The 19883-nt window shown below is 54.4% G+C and overlaps 5 protein-coding genes across 5 annotated transcripts; 4 read left to right on the forward strand and 1 right to left on the reverse strand.

The window, feature by feature from the left end:
- Positions 1-593: 593 nt before the first annotated feature.
- Positions 594-982, forward strand: B0T23DRAFT_345945 (uncharacterized protein; the record flags this gene model as incomplete). Its single annotated transcript, XM_062835963.1, has 1 exon — positions 594-982. The coding sequence occupies one exon, from the start codon at positions 594-596 to the stop codon at positions 864-866; it is 273 nt and encodes a 90-aa protein (XP_062688529.1). The 3' UTR covers positions 867-982.
- A 1864-nt stretch (positions 983-2846) lies between these two features.
- B0T23DRAFT_448319 (uncharacterized protein) lies at positions 2847-4931 on the forward strand (the record flags this gene model as incomplete). Its single annotated transcript, XM_062841044.1, has 2 exons — positions 2847-3684; positions 3735-4931. The coding sequence occupies 2 exons, from the start codon at positions 2847-2849 to the stop codon at positions 4823-4825; spliced, it is 1929 nt and encodes a 642-aa protein (XP_062688530.1). The 3' UTR covers positions 4826-4931.
- A 1918-nt stretch (positions 4932-6849) lies between these two features.
- B0T23DRAFT_238167 (uncharacterized protein) lies at positions 6850-8155 on the forward strand. Its single transcript, XM_062833994.1, has one exon. It carries the CDS (start codon positions 7313-7315, stop codon positions 8093-8095), a length of 783 nt encoding a protein of 260 aa, XP_062688531.1. The 5' UTR covers positions 6850-7312; the 3' UTR covers positions 8096-8155.
- Positions 8156-8215: 60 nt separating this feature from the next.
- B0T23DRAFT_407863 (glycosyl hydrolase catalytic core-domain-containing protein) lies at positions 8216-13920 on the reverse strand (the record flags this gene model as incomplete). Its single annotated transcript, XM_062839233.1, has 6 exons — positions 8216-8603; positions 8703-9415; positions 9584-9694; positions 9977-11755; positions 12101-12231; positions 12387-13920. 6 exons carry the CDS (start codon positions 13918-13920, stop codon positions 8216-8218), a joined length of 4656 nt encoding a protein of 1551 aa, XP_062688532.1.
- Positions 13921-15610: 1690 nt separating this feature from the next.
- B0T23DRAFT_423398 (putative bifunctional P-450:NADPH-P450 reductase) lies at positions 15611-19385 on the forward strand. Its single transcript, XM_062839829.1, has 3 exons — positions 15611-15922; positions 15976-16022; positions 16075-19385. Exons 1-3 carry the CDS (start codon positions 15793-15795, stop codon positions 19222-19224), a joined length of 3327 nt encoding a protein of 1108 aa, XP_062688533.1. The 5' UTR covers positions 15611-15792; the 3' UTR covers positions 19225-19385.
- Positions 19386-19883: the final 498 nt, after the last annotated feature.

The raw sequence follows: 19883 nt of genomic DNA on the forward strand, positions 1-19883 counted from the left end.
GCCTGCAGCCAGACGTGCCAGAGGAAGATATCAGAAGCAAAGGAAGGGAGCTTGCGTGCTTCCAGTCGTTCCAGGTAGGAAGTGAAGTGCTGGCCGGTTTTGAACCTATCTGTCTCCAGACCCAAGGCCTTGGATTTCGAGGTCAGCGATATTCATTAAAGACCAAAGGTACGATGGGCTCCTCGTCATGGAAGGACCCCCAAATGCAATGGGCTGGCGTCTCCTGCATGCACTTCTTCCCCTGGACCTCTGCCGTACGCCTCACTCTGCCGTTGCTAGCGCTGTAGCCGGGATCTGAAATTACCCAACAGATTTCGGGTCATGACGACAAGGAAACTTTGTGACATTTCTTTCGACACGGCAAACTTTCACCTGATGGATCCAGCCTCGGTTTGTTTGGCACTTTCGTCAATATGCCGACGTCCGTCGTGAGAAGGACAAGAGGCCATCCTGAGAAGGCCAGAGGGAAAACTGGCACCACCAATCAACGTTCAGGAGGGTGAGATTTTGTTCCGTATTCCACACCAGAGTAACAACGGGAGATCATGGCATTGGCTGAAACAGAGCCGTAGGAAGGACAAGTCGGAACTGGGATGACTGCTTCGGTTAAGAACTACGTAGACTACAACAGGGCCGAAAGATGGACTCGCCGCTTGCGATCTCTGGAAAGCGGAACAGCAACCGAGGCGAAGAAAGAAACCTTATTTTTTTGCCTCCATCTCACGGAGTACTCCGATGCCCCTTCCGTTGAGTTCTACCCCTCCATCAATCTCCTCGAGCTGCAAAAGCAAGCACGCCAGCTGGCATCCGACCGAAAGCAGCAAGCAGGCAGGCAACCTTGGACAAACGGAGAATGTCCGTCTTGAATGCGGGGAACCTTGAACCCGAGTTTGAGGGTGTGTTGCAATTCGCGGATCGCGGAGCCTCAAATTCCAGTCCTCCCCTGCCGAGAACAGCGCTGGTCGGCTGGAATAATGTCCAGTCGTTTGTTGTCTCGGGAAGCGACGGTCCCTTCTTTTCACAGCTTGAAGAAGAAAGATGTCGAGTGTCACAAGTCTCGTGCCAGATATCCAATGTGTAAAAGCTGGTGTACATGTACATACATCCTGCCTAGGTGTCGTGATTGACATGTGCTCTGTCCTCCTTGCATCCCGTCCCTACGGTCTCTAGAACTTTTCCAATTGCGGCCTGGCAGCCAACAACGTAAAAGAGCGGTGACAAGACTCGAGCCCAGATAAGTATCAAGACGGATAAGACTCGCGATACCTACCTAGAGGTACCTGGTTCACGTGCATTCCCACCCATCTCCCATTTGCAGCACCAAGAGGTGAAGTCGGAACTGAAGGAGATGACAACGTGGGGTGGGGTCTGTTAGTTTGCAGTGCTTGTCACCGTTCGTGAAATTTTAGTCTGTTCCACTCTCTTGATGGATCTCAACCAGCTGCCAAATGGCGAATTGGCGTTCACATTGGCGCGAAACAGTGCAGCCAACCGGGCCGCGACAAGTGCCACTGCAGTTTCGGGGGAGAAAACCTCAAGGTTTCGTTCCTTTTTTTTCGAGAGCGGAACGCACGACATGAATCCACTGAAGCTGCCCCACGATTTGGTTGTGGTGGAGCCAGTGGAACCAGCAATACCCATCTGAACCAATCAGAGATGGACAAAGGTGAGACAAACCCAATCAGTACGGTTCGTTACCTGCCGTTACGACAGTTACAGCAGTCTTTTACTGGCTCCAAGAGTGGCAGCAGCCGAGTGAAAGATTGCGAGCGAGGGAACCACGGAGCAAATGGGAGGTGCCGTGCAACCTGAACTGTGAAGTGAAGCCGAAAAAAAAAAAAAAAAAGTTTCCCTGGGCTTGGGTTGCGCTTTTGCTGTTCGTTGGCTGACGACGGACCGCAGACCTCGACCGCAGCACTGCTCCCCTCCCCTCCTTCTCTCCCTTCCTCTTGTTTTCCCTCTTTTTTTTCCCTTTCAACATCCCAACCACAACCACCACAACCACCCCAGAAAAGAAAAAGAAAGACAACGAAGTCGCCCTCTCAATCCACACCAGCATACATAAACTAGCTTCAGTCGAGATTTTCAAGATGCCTTCGGCCGTCGTTGAGCTCTAAGCGCCCACTGCGGGTGCCTTCCACAGCGCCCGCAGTCCAGCAGCCTCAACGAGAGAGTCCAGATCTCCCCACTATCCCTGCCCTCCCTACCCATAACCACTCGACTATCAGAAGCTATCCAGGCTTTTCTCAACCTCGAAAAAGGCCTCTTCCCTGCACAGCATTTGCACATACCGCGACAGGGCATAGGACGCGCAGTGTCCCGGTGCAAGGCAGAGCAGGACTTGGAAAACCGAGGCCCGGAAAACGAGGTTTACTCCATCTGGCCATCTACCCAAAATCAAATCAACTGCAACATACCATCAACTTGACAAGACAACATTATAAAGACAAGAGGACAGACAGATAGTCCAGACCTACAGCCCCGAAGAGAGAGGAGCATACCCCGTTTCTCCACTGGCCCACCTGACGATTCCATACCGTACGGCTCCCACCGATATCTACCGTCACAAAGTCACTCCATCCCCACCCCAAATCCGACCCCGTCTCTTGTCTCGCTCTTCTCTGCTGTTCTCGAGATCCTCGGCAGACACCAACCTAAAAGACCCCTCAACAGCTTTATAGCTACACGACATTACAAAAGAACTCGACTGGGACAATCCCATTTCAACACCAGACCAAAGAGATCTTGTCGAATCTTAGCTCCGCGCACGGTTCACCGCCGCTTGCATCATACCAACCACCACTCATAACCTATACTACAGACCCCCGGTCACCCAGTCCCCCACCATGTCTCGGACGACCATCAAACTAAAAAACCCGCGGACGCCGCTCAAGGCTACCAAGCGTCGGGTTTCCGTCTCCTCCACATCTTCCTCCTCCCTCGACCTCTCCGACGATGAAGGCTACTCGGCCGTCGAGGACCTCAGCGAGAGCGAAGATGACGAGCACAATGTCATGGCGGCCGAGGAGGAGCACCTCTTGACGCGAGCTTCCCGCAAGCGTCCATTGGAACACACCCCTCGGCCCCAAGTGATTGCTCAGGAGGAAGAACACGATGCCGACGAGGAAGACGAAGAGGAGGACGAAGAAGACGAGCAGAACGAAGACGGTGACGACGAAGAGGATGACGATGACGAGCCCGAGGACGACGACGACAATGCCGCCGACGACAATGAGAGCTGGGGCGGTCTGTCGGAGCACGAGGAGAGCACAATTATCGAGCAAGTCCCCGAACCGTCCGTCGAGACCGAGGTCAGCGTCAAGCGTCACGTTCGCTTTGCCGGTATTCCGGACGACGACAGTGACTCGGACTCGACAACCACCGAGACCGAATCCAATGCCGACTTGTTCCCTGATATCTTTGTTGACCGCAACGAGCTGGACCCCGCGTTCCGTATCGAGATTGAGCGTGGCAATGAGTCATCCTCGGCCGAGTCCTTTTGGGATTACGACGGCAATCCGCAAGAGTTCTTTGGGGATTCAGAGGATGAGGCCCAGGTGCCACAAAACATGCTGGCTACCCCTCTCTTGCCTAACCTGACGGTACCCATTCCGACCATAACGCCAGAACCGTCCGACTCGGCTCTCTCCAAATCGCACGAGGCGGAGCTTGACGGATACGAGAGTGAGTTGATAGAATGTGCTCGAACTTTGTGCGGAGCTAACTGGTCACAGCGGACGGCGAAACTACAGAAGAAGAGGACCCCGAGCCCATTATTCGGAAGAAGCAGGTGGCACGTGTCGAGTCGGCGCCTGTGTCTTCAGAGTCCGAGGCTGAGAGGCCCTGCCGGTCCCAGCGGGGCAAACCTCGCGTGGGCCGTTTCCACTTGGACGGGTCCGATTCCAACAAGCCGATCGCTGTCTTCAACCCCAACTCCCGCAAGATCATGATTTTCAAGAGGGACCATCAGGCCGCAGACCTGGCAACTGAGGCCATCAACGATGTCCCATCGGCTAACCTCGACTACTTTTCCCCCCTGCTGACCAACCCCGGCTACCTCATGATGGGCGCCATGGTGTCTTCCAACACGTTTGGCGACTTTATGAACACACAGCCGTGGGGTCCTGCCGAGGCCTTCTTCCCCATGGGCGACGACTTTTACCCCGGAGACGATAGTGACGACTCCGAGCTGGGCCTTGAGGAAGTGGACGAGGAGGAGGCAAAGCTCGACATTGAGGATTTCCTGAGGTTCGATAACAGCGACTCGGAAGTCGACGAAGAGCTTGAATATGACCCGGAGAGCGCCGCCACCTCACCGACCAAGAAGGACAGCGACAAGCAGGACATGCACCCCTTGCTCAACCACCTGACCAACAACGCGGACGCTGTCGGGGCTTTCCGGCGCAACCAAATCAACCAGCAGCTGATTCTCAGCGACCGAGCCACCCAGGAATCGCTTTCGTTCTCGGGACCTTACTACCACGGCACACTGAGAGGTATCAAGACCGGCAGTCTGGAGACAGTTACCACACCCATCACCCCCGCCCGCCGGAGGAAAAACAATTCCATGGTAGGACCTGACCATCTTTTCTTACCCCCTTCCTTTCCTCTTGCTTCCCCCTACTTCAAAGTCACCCCAAGCCCATGGCGCTTCCACAAGGATCCTCCGCTCAACCAAATCATTGCACAGAAAAGGAAGGCTCCCACTACCGGCCCCGGCGGTTCCCTGATTGACGACCCGACCACGATGCATGTGCATAAGCGACACCGGAGCAATCTCAGCACGGTCTCGGAGCTTTCGGTGGATGCAATGCCCATTATGTAAGGATTCGACGGAATATGGATCACGGGTACGGACTACGGATTTCGGATTATGGCCTTTGGATCGCGGATACGGACTGGACACCGGTAACGATACCCACTACTACGGACGAGGATACAGCAAGTGTACGGTACTACACATACCCACGATCCCTCTTCCACCGGGAATGACATCGTGTGGGCCTGGTTTTCAGGCTACGTACGTGGAAGGACGGCATGGCCCAGCGAGTGTTGTTTGTCTGCTTGTTCAGCACAGATTGCGTTGACAACGTCAACCGCGATGAACAACAACAGCAAGCCAACAGCATCTCCCATGTTGGGACCATCCCTGGCCTCCAGTTGAGCGCAGCGCATTCGCAAAGACGATGCAAGGCGTTTTTCTGTACGACAGTACTACGACGATGGTTTTCACGGACGACTCGATATTGCTTCGACTCGATACACAGATTACACGGTTTTCTTTTTGTTACATAGCAATACACATTTCCTGAGTGATTTTGGGGTGGTGGTTTCCTTGTGGTCTGACAAACAAAAGCGATGTTTGGTTTTGCTTTATGATGTTATGAAAAAGTATCGACCTTTCCTGCATTCTTGGGTGGATATTTTACGGTGTCGTGGTTCATCTCGTTCTCGCGTGGCTTCCTTTTGTCTCATGTATCCGTGCTGAACAGTGACAAAAGACTGCGGTAGACAAAATTTCCATTGTCATGACCATGCAGAGAGGGTGGTTCTCGGTATACAAAAGGTACACAAAAGACCATGGCTAGAAGGAATGGCACAATGTTTTGTTTTCTCTTTTGTCTCCAAGATACCATTTGCTGTCCTTATCATATCATGAAGAGCGTAGACGTGACCGGCTCAGACGGATGGATGGACTGACAGACGGACGGGTCGATGGAGCGACTGGACTCGGATAGCGTTCATACACGATGCTGAGATTTGAATGACGGTGCGGATTTTCCTCTTGCTGACTATTCATTGTAACACTGTAGCCGTGTTTGGACAAGATGACTTTGAATTGTCCAGATGTCAGTACCCGTTAGAGAAGGAAAAGGACTGGTGGGAACCGACATCAACGCAAATAGCCCTTTACAGACACTCGAAAGGCTTCTCATTCCAAATGTACCAATCGTACCCTACCCCCGAGAGAGCGAACGTTGTGGACTTGAAGGGGGCGCGAATGACCTGGGGGAAAGTTGGATCAGGACGGGCATGATGAGGTTTGGCGTCCATTTTGCTTATAGGCTCGAGATATGAAGATTCGGTATTCGTAAGTTTGAAATGAGTAGTTTTTTTTATGAAGGAGAAAGAACGATTGACACTGAATGGGTGGACTCGGACTTTTGTATGAAGACCAGGGATGGATTGATGAAGGGCAAACGACCATGATCCGGCTGGAAAAAGACAATTGCAAGGGGCCTCTGTGTTCTCGAAGCAGCATGGCAAACTTGCATCATCAAGGGATTGGGAAGCGAAATCATGACCGTTTGACGGGACATGTGTTGACTGATAAGGGTAAAGAACAATGTTTGCACACGGCCTGGAACAATGTGAAGCCATTCTCGGGATTAAACGCAAGACACAAGTGCCGGCGAACCACGTGCTTCCCTTGCTTGGTTGTTTGTCCGCATTCCAGTGTTCAGTTGGTAGGAATTTTTGAGTGAAGAATCCAGAAAACATGAATCTGGATTGCGTTTTCCATTATTTCCCATCTTCATCTTTCCACCACTGCAGCGTCGAACCCCAACTTGTCCCTTTTCCACTCAAAAAGGATCTAATCGCTCACAATGACCCGCATACTCCAGACTTTCTTTTGCCCATTTCTCATACCTCTATGGCACTTTCGGACTCAACTACTCTGGAAATTGGTTCGCTATCTCCTCCCACTTCGAGGTTCCTTGGCGGGTTGGCGATGCCTCGAGACTGCTAGCCACTCTGCGATAAATTGACAACCAGAGCCATTTCAACCCTTTCAAAACGTTGGCGCATAAAATAAGACCATGACCTGGTCATCAAACGCATGTTGAAGACTCTCATTTCAGACTTGACGAAGAAGATGACATCCCAAACAAGCACCTCATCAGCGTCTTTTCCCACAGCTAACCCTAACCAGCGGGCACGATCGAGCCAGCACTGCCACGGAACGGCCCAGGCTACGTCATCAGGGGACCGCCAGCCGCTAAACAAGCCAAGTCGCTTGACGCTTAGCGTCTATCTTATCGCCTTTTACGGGGCTGACAGTGCACTGCCCCGGCCGCAGCCCCAGTGCCGCGTCGGCGGGTTCGGCGACCCTCAATGTCAACAATCAGGATTAAATCCACTTGCATCTCCTGTCAAGGCTTCGCCCCTTTTATTCTCTGCTTCATTTCTGGTTGTAGCTCGACCACCTCCAGCTTCAACCCGTCAAAGATACCTTCACTAAAACAATCAACCTCAGTCAAGCTCAACCGCCAACTTCCCCTAAAATACGGCACCCAGACCAAGCCCCAAAATGACATCCAAACGCGGCCTAACCTTCCCCGTCGCCTCGCCCGACCCGCCCTTCCTCTTCTCCAAACCCGGTTCCCTCATTTCCTGGCTCTACAACTGGTCCCCGCGCCTAACGCCCGGCACCGGCCCAGGCTGCTCTCTGCAATTCGTGCCTATGCAATGGAACCACGTCTACATCGACGAGCTCCCCTCGCATCTCAACGCCTGCTACCCGGATCCCGAATGTAACGGACAGCCGACGGTGCTAGGGTTTAACGAGCCCGAGCTTACCGACCAAAGTAACATGCCCGTCGAGCTAGCGGCGCAGGAATGGCTGCGGGTTATCGAGCCCCTACGCCGGCAGGGAGTCAGGGCGGGGAGTCCCGGGATTAGTTCAGCGCCGCAGGGCGTGACGTGGCTTCAGCAGTTCATGGCGGCTATTCGGGCACAGGGGAGCGACGTGGACTTTTACTGTTTGCATTGGTATGGCGGGGCGAACTTGGGCGCGTTTTATGACTATATCTGGAGCACGCATCATCAGCTGGGGCCGGATAAGCCCGTGTGGATTACCGAGTTTGCGTGCACGAATTGGGACCAGGCGAATCCGCTGCCCAAGGAGGAGGTGGAACACTTTTGTAAGGAGAGTTGCAAGTATTTGGATACGTTGGATTGGGTGGAGAGGTATGCGTGGTTTGGGGCCATGAGGCCTGAGACAATTGGGAATGTGGGGAGGTGGGCGAGTCTGTTGGGGGATGAGGGGGGTGTCACCGAGTTGGGGGAGTGGTATAGGGATTGCGCTGAGTAGGTCGTAAAGGGGGACGGCAGACGGCGAATGGACGGGTAATGGAAGCGGGCGATGCGGATTGAATCAGGGAGGCATCGGGCCACAGTGAGCGTGAGCGTTGAACAGATCCCCCCAAAGCAATTACACCAACAAAAAGGAGACGACGACCCAAAGAACAATCAGCCTGCCCGGCCGCAATGTTCCCTCCCCATTCTCCTCCCCTCCACACGGCTTCTCCTTTGTGCACTTATCGTCCTTGTAGTCCTCGCTCGGAAGGGCCTCTCTTCCCGTTGCGTTGCCACCAAAATACCAGCTCCCAATATCTGTCAACTCTCCGTATGGATCGAGAAAGGCTTGATTGGGACCGACGTTGGATACGATACTTCGAAAGGCGCCGAACCAGGCATATCGCTTGACGCTCTCCTTGCTGTCGAGGTAGGGGATGGATTGGTTGTAGAACTTTTGCGTGTTCTCGAGGGTCTCGGAGGGGATGCCGAATTCGGTGATCCAGATGTCGAGGCCGGGGAAGCTGTGACGGAGGGATTAGCGGAGTTCCATAACGTGATAATCTGGTGATGGGATGGAAAGGGGAGGGGAGGAAACCAGTGGACCAAATAAAAGGACTCACGCATTCTCAAACATCCCGACCCTGTCCTTCAACATCTCAAAGTCCCCAAAAGAATAAACAGGCACAAAGTCGAACCCGCACGCTTTCTCTTCTGCGTCCTCCACCTTGTCCAGAAGCCCGGAGCAGTTGGCGAAAAACATGTCCAGCCATGATTTGTTCCCCTCGTCTCGTTTATTCTGGCTTGTGTGCAGCTCATTGACAAGCGGCAGACCGACCTTGACTCCCAGTCGCCGAAGCGGTATGATGTTCTTGATCCATGCTTTGGCAGCTACACGGGGTTCCATTTCGCTACCGCCGACGTCAAAGGGCTGGTCGGGTTTGTTGAAAGTCATGACGTGGGTGATGTTGCGCTTGCCGCCGGCGCTCTTGGTCCTGTCTTCGTCTTTGCTCAAGTCAACCCCCATCAGGGCCGTCACATTTCCCAAGAAGTCGGTGTCATTTTCGTTCCCTCCCCACATGGTCGGCACGAATTCAATCTGGTTCGGGGAAAGGGTGGCATAATTGGACTCGGAGGACGGAAGGGATTGGTAATTGTGGTACCAGGTTAGATTGTTGGGACCCGTAATCCAGACTAGGTCATCTTTGGGCCAGTCGCTGTTGGGGGTGAAGATCAAGCCGCGTTTGGGAGATGTGGTGGCCGTGGCCAATGCCGAGAGGCTGATGAAGAGGACGGTGGACAGCATGGCGGCGAGCGAGTGACTGGTAAGGAAGAGCTGCGTCAAAGAAGTCGCGATATCGATGATGGACTACGGGATTGTATTCATCGCAAATGTCGTCGACGAAGTCGAATCAAAGTCCAACTTTACAAACTTTGCACTGGAAGAAAAGTGACAGAGGAAGGAAAGAGCAAAACTCGGTCTCAGGTGCCGTCGGGAACATACGTCCTTATCTGTTTCCCGTCCGTTATCGTCAGGGGTAATGGAAGCCAACGAACGCCACAGAGCTGTCGTGTCACCAGAAATGATACGAGGATCTGCATGCGCCAATTGAGACTACTAATGGGTCAGTATCAAGTAAAAAGCAACGAGAATTCTTGAATGCTGTGACAAGTCATCTAAATAACGGACTAGTTCAGTCATGTGGGTGTGATATCTTTCGACCTTGCGCCTTCCTTTGCTGACCATGAAAACTTGGTGCCATCCCGACAAAAGCAGTTCCTTAAAATTCCAATTTGCCTCCGACAGTTCTTCCGTGATTCCATTCCATTTCCCGATCCCAAACCTCATTCTTCAACGCCCCCAAACGCCTCTGTTCAGATATCCTCCTCAAATAACCCTCTCCACCCACTTCCCATCCAGAACCAATCGCTCAAAAACCCCCATTGCTCCTCGCGGCAAACTAACCTGCACCAACACCTCCTTCTGCTCCTTCCTCGCCGGCAACCACAGTCCTCCGCTGATACCATATCGAGCTTGCACGCGCCGGACAGCATCGGGTTTAGTCACATTGAAGTAGTCGCGGTGGCTATAAGAGGCAGAGGCTGAAGAAGAAAAGGCATTCGTAGGGACCATGGAGGTCATCACGGAGGGAGACGAGAAACAGGGAAGAGGAGGAAATCGCCATTCCGTGTCGGCGCCAAAGTTCTTCCAACTGTTCATCTGCCATTCGGACGGCTGGCGGGGGTCGAACGCGAGGCCGATGCGGCGCATGTCGGGGGTGTCCTGGCCATCTGACGAGATGGAGAGAGCTTGGAACAGACTAGTCCGGGTGGTGAGATACTCCTCCATGTTCTCCGCCATATCGGTACTGGATTTGCTGATGGCTGCTACAATCTTTGCCAGAGCAGCGACATCTCCGTCCTTTGCTGCGTCGATTAGCAGAGAGGCCGAGGGCAGGCGGGTGCTGATCCAGGTAATCTTGTTGCCCAGATACTCCTTCGTATCCTTGGCCATCTGTTCCTTGAAAGCAACAACTTTAGGATCGGCCGACGTCAAACCAGCGACGCGAGCGATCCAGTCGGTAGGCGTAGAAAAGACGGGCTGCTCCTCGGCGAAGTGGTCGTGGAGGAAATGCTCGAATGATGAGGGGTCGGTGGAGGAGGCCGTGACGCGGGAAAAGTACGTCAAAGCCCACAAGAGACCAGACAGACACTCGTAGATGCTGGCTTCTACACCATGAGTCGCCAATTCCTTTTGGAGCTGGGCGATTTTGGCAAAGGTAAAGACGAAGATTTTTGAGGAACCGATCAATGAGTCGCCGTCGCCGTCGCGCAGACTGGGACAGACGGGGTGCGTAGGGCCGTTGGGTGCGTGATCTTCCCACTCTTTGTACTCGGGACACTTTGCCATCAGCTCCTCATACGGCTTCTCGATCCTCGGCAAAGTCAACCGCAAGTCATGACTGTCCGGAACCTTCTCCCACTCGAAACTCAAACTTGTCGTATGCTCAGCCAGGATGTTCAAGAGCTGGGTAAAAGCTCCTCCATCAAACATTGTATGATGTCCCAGAACATTCAGAATAAACCCCCCTTTCAAGAACAATACCCTGACCTGAACAACAGGCACCGCTTCCCCGCCCTCCTTCAACGTCGACAAGTCCGTCAACAAAGGATTGATAAACGGTTTAACCGGAAACCCCGCCCTCTTCAGTTCATCATAACTCAAAAACTCCTTCGGCCAACCCTTTACTTCCCTCTTGTGAACTCCCTCGACCTCCAGACCGGCATACATCCCCCTCACGTCTTCATCATCCGGCCACTCCACCCCCAAAGGAATCTCCCAGTTTGAGCAAGTCCGCAAGTAAACATGCCAATCATTATAGACACGGTCTCGCTTGAGATCCCCCTTTTCTTCTAACGAAAGGTTGATTCCAAGCTGAAGTTTGCCGGCAAAGGCAGGTCGCACTTTGGCGATGCGAAGGAGGTGGATGCGCAGAAACCAGAGGAGGGTGGAGGTGTAGGAGAGGGGGTCGAGGAGGTTACGGGCGGGGGCGGAGAAGGGAAAGCAGAGGGCGCGGGAGGTGTAGACGCGGGGCGCGATGTTGTTCCAGAGGGAGAGGGAGGAGGTGGTGATGATGGACTCGTTGCTGGTCATGGCTGATGATTTGGGCGTTTGCTTGTGGTTGTTTGAGGGAATCTCGAGGATGATGCGAAAAAGGGATCGTGTTGCGGTTTTCCCGCAGGAAATGGTTTAAATATCGGCTTAGACACGGCAGTGAACGGGTTGGCCGTCCAGGTTCGGTCAAGGCTGAACAAAGATTGGTGCCAGGTGGAAAGTACGTTGGTCTGGACACGGCAGGTGGGTGAATGGGTGCTTCGCTGTTGGTGCTTCAATGACCTTTTTGTGAATTTCGGGTGAATGGTCGATGGTCATTGTAGACAATTGTCATTCTTTATTCTCATACTACACTATCTATAAACCTAATCCGTAACTTTCGTCCCTATACGCCTATTTAAACACCAAAACGCACTTCTTTAGCTGCCCACGAACGCCTTCCGACATTGCGCCTTTCATTCCCATACGGATACTCTTTCCCTCCACATTCCATGGCATCAGTGTCCGATACCTCCTTTTCCATGATAACTCCCAGTCTGCATGGGCTCCAACATCGCAAACCGCACAAAAACCGCTCAAAATTCCCATCACTCAAACACCACCTCATCACCAACCACGCCCTCCCAATACCTCTTAAAAACCTCATCCCCCTCCAACACCCTCATCGCCCCCTCCGGCAAACTAACCTGACACTCCCAAATTTCTGGCCTTGCTCTCTTAGCCGGCAATATCAGCCCTCCCGACCCTCCCACCTCCTTCTGCACCCGCCTCTGCGCGTCCGCTAGCGTCCAGCCCTTTTCCACCCCCGGAGTCCTCGCAACACCCGGCAACGACCACTCGATATCGGCACCGAAATCCGCCCAGCTATTCATCCCCCACTCGGCCGGCATGCGGCTATCCCACGGTAGACCGAGCAGGCGCATATCAGGGACTTTGTCGAGCAGAGCTTCGCGCGTATAAAGAAAGGAGGGATCGACGCGGGAGATGGAGAGACTGATTGCGCTAGCGGCGCGGGCGAGGGAGGTCTTGTTTCCTGAAGCAATGTCGTAGAGCAAAGAGGTGTCGGGAAGAGTGGTGATGGCCCAGGTGATGGTGTTGCCAAAGTAGGCCTGGGCGGTGATGGAGGAAAGGGAGGGATACTTTTGGAGAAGCCGTGTGCTGGACCAGTCGACGGGAGTAGAGAAAAAGGGAGGGTGGGAGGCGAAGTGGGTGTGGATGGCGCGTTCGCTGGGGTCGGAAGAGTTGTTGAGAAAGACTTCGCGGGCGACGAGGGTGTGTGCCCAGAGGAGAGCACAGAGAGTGGCGTAGGCGGATGGCGGGGAGGTGCTGGGGAGGAGCTGGGCGAGCTCAACACTAAGAGTCTTGAGCTTGGAAAAGTTGAAGAGAAAGATCTTGCTGTCGTTTTGGAAGGACTTGGGTCTCTCGCTGTTGAGGATTTCGGACATGATGGGCTGCGTTGGACCTTTGAGGTCGTGGTTTGGCCACGTCTGGAACTCGGGACACAAGGGGAGGATGTCCTCGAACTTCTTTTCGGCGAGGGACTGTTCCTGCGCGTAGGGAAGCTTGATCATGGAATTGGTCGAATAGTTTGGAAGCTTGTCTCCACGAGTACAGGCCGCAAAGCATTCTAGAAACTTGTGGTACGCCTTGCCGTCAAAGTAGGAGTGGTGGATGAGCAGGTTGAAGAAGAAACCGCCGTTGAGAAAGACAACCTCGACCTCCACAACCGGGACGGGGGGCTTTCCTGCGCCGAGCATCAGGTCGGTGGTCAGGTCCTCATTGATGAAGGGTTTCACAGGGAACCCAGAGCGCTTCAAGGTGTCGTAGCTGATAAACTTCTTATCAAACTTGATCCCCTTTGCCTTTACGTTGTCGGCACCGTCCTGGGCAGTTACTTGTCCGTACATGGACTCGAGCTCCTTGGGGTACTTGGGCCTCAGATTGATGCGAAAGCTGGAGGACGTGAGGAGATAGACGTTCCCGTCCTTGTGATTGGGTGTCAAGTTCGCCCCGAGCTGGAGTTTTCCGGCAAAGTCAGGCCTCTCTTTACCCAGGACATCGAGATTGCTCCGCAGACAGTCAAAGAGAGTTTGGGCGCTCTCCGACTGATTCTTGCGAGCATGGTCATCAAAGGGAAAGCAAATCACCCGACCGGTGTATGTGCGAGGAGCGACATTGTCCCAGGCCGAGAGATGGTGGATGTTCATGTGGTCAGGACTGGTCATTTTGGTGTTCTTGACTGTCGATTGTTACCTATGCGATATGTTTCCAAGGACGCCTCTTGGAGAGGCTTTATGGGATTCCGGCACCATGATTCCAGTAACACGATGGTCTTGTCATTGAAGATCTGCGTGGACAGCTGTGAATAGGTGTCCAACTTGGTCGGTGAAAGAATGGGCACAGTTTGGACGAGAGGACGGTGAGCTTTTTGAGGTGTTGATTCAAATGAAAGGGGTGGGCGCAAACAAGGCTCAAACGAGTCGGGGCGCTTTGTTGAGACGCTTTCGTGTAACCGTGTACAGCCGGAAATGGACAACCACATCGAGTGCCTTGGGTGCTTCATTGTCTTCGAGCTGAATGAATGGTGATGGCATCAAAGCAGCTAAAGGGGGGGAGGACAAGTGGCTTGGGGTTAGGGCTCAAAGTGAGACATGATCGCAGCGGTCAGGAACACGATCAGCGCTAAGGGCTTGGCAGGGTACTGTAATCGAGACCGTTATCGTGGCCTAAAAAACACGGAGCCATCAAGGTGTCGTCGGATGTCGGCTGAAATGAGCACCGGCGGCGGCGGAAAGTGAGCAAGAAGTCCGGTCGGTTGACAAGGGCGATTCAGAACTCCGTCCCGGGTTTGAAGTTGGTGACCTGTCGCCAAACACAAGGACGTCGGTGACCAACAACAGACACCGCCGTAGTCGTCATTCTCGTTAACCAACCGAGGTCACGGAGTAGGCGACTGACAACACCATAAAGCATAACACAGCAACAGGCATGTCGTCAAGAGATGATCAGTCGCAAACCATGTCGTTCGAGCTGGAGAGAGAGACGCTCCAACGTAGCCGGATCCAGTTGTCTTGTCCTCTTACACCGACCGTAACCACGACCGACCGGACTTTTGGCCGTTCACGATGAATCCATGCAGCGCCCAGAATTGCCAGGCCCTACAGGGACGCGCTGCGGGAACACTGCCCGTTGTTTCAGCGCATCTGTCTCTCAACTCCCGCAACCAATGACGGCTGGTCTGTAGCTGATCTCTCATAAAGGCCGCGAACTATCTTCAGACACTTGGTGACAGTCCCGCCTTTGCCGTCGAGGCTATCCCTGTAGAGGCATAGAACAATGACGGTCTCCCCGTCGCGCATGCTTTAGGGTAGGTGGGGTGAAGGCATACTGCAGCTGAGAATTGGTGAGAAACATGCCGCTGGAACCGCCGCCAATCGAACCAAGTCGAGTCCCAATTTTGTACCGAGGTTGTTGATAGCTTCTTATCTTAGCGTCAGCCCATGGACCCCTAATCCCTGATTTACCCCTGGACACCCGACGGGAATGGCTTCACCTAAAAAAAAACAGGGTCCCAAACCTAACCCAACAAAGCGAATTCTCCGATCGAAACATGTCGGTCGGACCTTGGACAATGCGCACAATGACCGCGCCATGGACAGACAAGTTCTTCGGGGACAACCGAGGCATTGGAGGATCGGGGACGGCAAGTCATCCAACGCCAGTCCCGCTGCAATGATACGCAACGAAACCAGTCTTTTCTTGACACCCATCATAAAGTGGGGGGGCCAGACCGACAAGGATCGTTCGACCTGTCGTAATGCGTTTCCCGTCGTCCTGACCTGCCTGGATCATGTTCAGTGATGTTCGTATAAAGACGTTGATCCATCCCACCATCTGAAAGACAAGTCAGTATCCGACTATCCCCTCTATACCACCACCCACCCACTTACAGCTTGTACTTGGTAGCCTCTTTTCTGTTTCACCGAGGCTGTACAACACTCCGACCCTTGTTTCACTATTCAACCAAAACGACCACTCTCGTAAATCCTAATTGTACTTATTCCTTCGCACCAGGCGTGTGAAACATCATACACATCATGTCTTCAGACGAAACACCACAAACAGTCCCCATTCCCGGACCCCCCGGGCTGCCCCTGGTGGGCAACTCTTTTGACATTGACACCGAGTTCCCCCTTGGGTCCATGCTCAACTTTGCCGACCAATATGGTGAGTGCAGGATGCATCAACTTCATGCGAAAATCCCTTGCTAACATTGACAGGCGAAATCTTCCGACTCAACTTCCCCGGTAGAAACACCGTCTTTGTGGTACGTCTCCTCACCATACTTGACACTGATACACACGGCTAACCGTCAACAGACCTCCCAAGCTCTTGTCCACGAGCTCTGCGACGAAAAGCGATTCCAAAAGACGGTCAATTCCGCCCTCCACGAAATCCGACACGGCATCCACGATGGCCTCTTCACCGCCCGCAACGACGAGCCCAACTGGGGCATCGCCCACCGAATCCTCATGCCGGCCTTTGGCCCCATGGCCATCCAGAACATGTTCCCCGAGATGCACGAGATTGCCAGCCAGCTCGCCCTCAAGTGGGCCCGCCACGGCCCCAACCAGTCCATCAAGGTGACCGACGACTTCACCCGCCTGACCCTCGACACCATTGCCCTGTGCTCCATGGACTACCGCTTCAACTCGTACTACCACGACGACATGCACCCCTTTATCGACGCCATGGCCAGCTTCCTCGTCGAGTCCGGCAACCGCTCCCGACGCCCGGCGCTTCCGGCCTTCATGTACAGCAAGGTCGACCGCAAGTTCTACGACGACATCCGGGTCCTCCGTGAAACCGCCGAGGGCGTCCTCAAGTCCAGGAAAGAGCACCCTTCCGAGCGCAAGGATCTGTTGACGGCCATGTTGGACGGCGTCGACCCCAAGACGGGCGGGAAGCTCAGCGACGACAGCATCATCGACAACCTCATCACCTTTTTGATCGCGGGCCACGAAACCACGTCGGGTCTCCTGAGCTTTGCCTTTGTCCAGCTGCTCAAGAACCCCGAGACCTACCGCAAGGCCCAAAAGGAAGTCGACGACGTGTGCGGCAAGGGTCCCATCAAGCTCGAGCACATGAACAAGCTGCACTACATCGCCGCCGTCCTGCGCGAGACCCTCCGTCTCTGCCCCACCATTCCCGTGATTGGCGTCGAGTCCAAGGAGGACACCGTCATTGGCGGCAAGTACGAGGTTTCCAAGGGCCAGCCTTTTGCCCTGCTCTTCGCCAAGTCCCACGTCGACCCGGCCGTCTATGGAGATACCGCCAACGACTTTGACCCCGAGCGCATGCTGGACGAGAACTTTGAGCGCTTGAACAAGGAGTTCCCCGACTGCTGGAAGCCGTTTGGCAACGGCATGCGCGCGTGCATCGGTCGTCCGTTCGCGTGGCAGGAGGCGCTGCTGGTCATGGCGGTTTGCCTGCAGAACTTCAACTTTATGCCTGAGGATCCCAACTATACGCTGCAGTACAAGCAGACCTTGACCACCAAGCCCAAGGGCTTCTACATGCGCGCCATGCTGCGCGACGGCATGTCTGCTCTGGACCTGGAGCGCCGCCTGAAGGGTGAGCTTGTCGCTCCCAAGCCTACTGCCCAGGGACCCGTGTCTGGACAACCCAAGAAGAGCGGAGAGGGCAAGCCTATCAGCATCTACTACGGCTCCAACACGGGTACTTGCGAGACCTTTGCTCAGCGCCTTGCTTCCGATGCCGAGGCGCACGGGTTCACGGCGACGATTATTGACTCTTTGGATGCGGCTAACCAGAACCTGCCCAAGGACAGGCCAGTGGTTTTCATCACTGCCTCGTACGAGGGCCAACCCCCTGACAATGCGGCTTTGTTCGTCGGCTGGCTCGAGAGCTTGACTGGAAACGAGCTCGAGGGTGTCCAGTACGCTGTCTTTGGCTGCGGTCATCACGATTGGGCGCAGACCTTCCATCGCATTCCCAAGCTGGTCGACAACACCGTGTCCGAGCGCGGCGGTGATCGTATCTGTTCTTTGGGTCTCGCCGACGCCGGCAAGGGCGAGATGTTTACCGAGTTCGAGCAGTGGGAGGACGAGGTGTTCTGGCCAGCTATGGAAGAAAAGTACGAAGTTAGCAAGAAGGAGGATGACAACGAGGCTTTACTTCAATCCGGCCTTACCGTCAACTTTTCCAAGCCTCGCTCTTCCACCTTGAGGCAAGACGTCCAGGAGGCTGTGGTCGTTGACGCCAAGACCATCACCGCCCCGGGTGCTCCTCCCAAGCGCCACATCGAGGTCCAGCTCTCGTCCGACTCGGGCGCCTACCGCTCTGGCGATTACCTTGCCGTTCTGCCCATCAACCCCAAGGAAACGGTCAACCGCGTCATGCGCCGCTTCCAACTGGCATGGGACACCAACATCACCATCGAGGCGTCCCGGCAGACCACCATCTTGCCCACCGGCGTGCCCGTGCCGGTTCACGACGTCCTGGGCGCCTACGTCGAGCTCTCCCAGCCGGCCACCAAGAAGAACATCCTCGCTCTCGCCGAAGCCGCTGATAACGCCGAGACCAAAGCCACACTGCGCCAATTGGCGGGACCCGAGTACACCGAAAAGATTACCTCGCGCCGCGTCTCCATCCTCGACCTGCTCGAGCAGTTCCCGTCCATCCCGCTGCCCTTCTCCTCCTTCCTCTCTTTGCTGCCGCCCATGCGTGTGAGGCAGTACTCCATCTCCTCGTCTCCGCTCTGGAACCCGTCCCACGTTACCCTGACCTACTCCCTTCTCGAAAGCCCTTCCTTGTCGAACCCCGAGAAGAAACACGTCGGCGTGGCGACCAGTTACTTGGCCAGCTTGGAGGCAGGCGACAAGTTGAATGTGTCTATCCGCCCTTCGCACAAGGCCTTCCACCTGCCGGTAGACGCCGACAAGACTCCCCTGATCATGATTGCTGCTGGTTCTGGCCTGGCGCCGTTTAGAGGCTTCGTGCAGGAACGCGCGGCGCAGATTGCTGCGGGTCGGAGTCTGGCGCCCGCCATGCTGTTCTACGGGTGTCGCCATCCGGAGCAGGACGACTTGTACCGCGACGAGTTCGACAAGTGGGAATCCATCGGCGCCGTGTCGGTCCGGAGGGCATTCAGTCGGTGCCCGGAGAGCCAAGAGACCAAGGGGTGCAAGTACGTTGGCGATCGCCTGTGGGAGGATCGCGAGGAAGTGACGGGATTGTGGGACCGGGGGGCCAAGGTGTATGTCTGTGGCAGCAGGGAGGTCGGGGAGAGTGTGAAGAAGGTGGTGGTCAGGATTGCGTTGGAGAGGCAGAAGATGATTGTGGAGGCGAGGGAGAAGGGCGAGCTGGACAGTTTGCCGGAGGGAATTGTGGAGGGACTGAAGCTGAAGGGATTGACGGTGGAGGAGGTCGAGGTCAGTGAGGAGAGGGCGTTGAAGTGGTTTGAGGGGATTAGGAATGAGAGGTATGCCACTGATGTGTTTGACTGAGGGGTGGTTGACTGATGATAGGTGAGTAGAAAGCAGGCATTGAATAGAATTGAATTTCCTTGTTCTTCATTGGTCGACTTGCATGCATTCAAGGGAAAGGAAAAAGAATTGAGCCGAGTTGACAAGAGGTTGAAGGAAGCCCGCGTGATGTGAGATGGCGCTCGGGCCGTGTTTTTTGCAGTCCAGTGTCCCCGTCCCGCTTTCTGTTCTGTTTGCTTTCCAGCTCCATTCTTTCGCAGGACATTCCGCCTTCCACTTTGCCGACCGGACTTTTCGAATTGTGCTGGACATACGGGCTTCATTCGGATTTGGAGCGGCCCTTCATCATCACCCGATTGCACTTCCGCCCGGAGAGGGACAAAACCCAAGAACTGCGTTATGTCGCTAACAGAAACAGCGCCCCTTTTACACCAATCTAGATACAATCACATCTTATCCACATCAGCATCAATAACTCCGATGGCCTTTGTCATTCACACTTGGGCCATCGTAATATATTCGATTTTCTGCATTGTCCACCTACCCAAGCCAACTACTCTGAAAGTTTTCACAGAATCGAACCAAGCTAACCTCCAGCACCTCCATTCGCGAACAAAGGAAACGTCGACTCCTACACACTCCCTTTAGCGCGACACTCCGTCCTCGAACGCTCAATAGCT

This window comes from Neurospora hispaniola, assembly GCF_033458365.1.
Source record: "Neurospora hispaniola strain FGSC 10403 chromosome Unknown B0T23scaffold_9, whole genome shotgun sequence".
NCBI lineage: Eukaryota > Fungi > Ascomycota > Sordariomycetes > Sordariales > Sordariaceae > Neurospora > Neurospora hispaniola.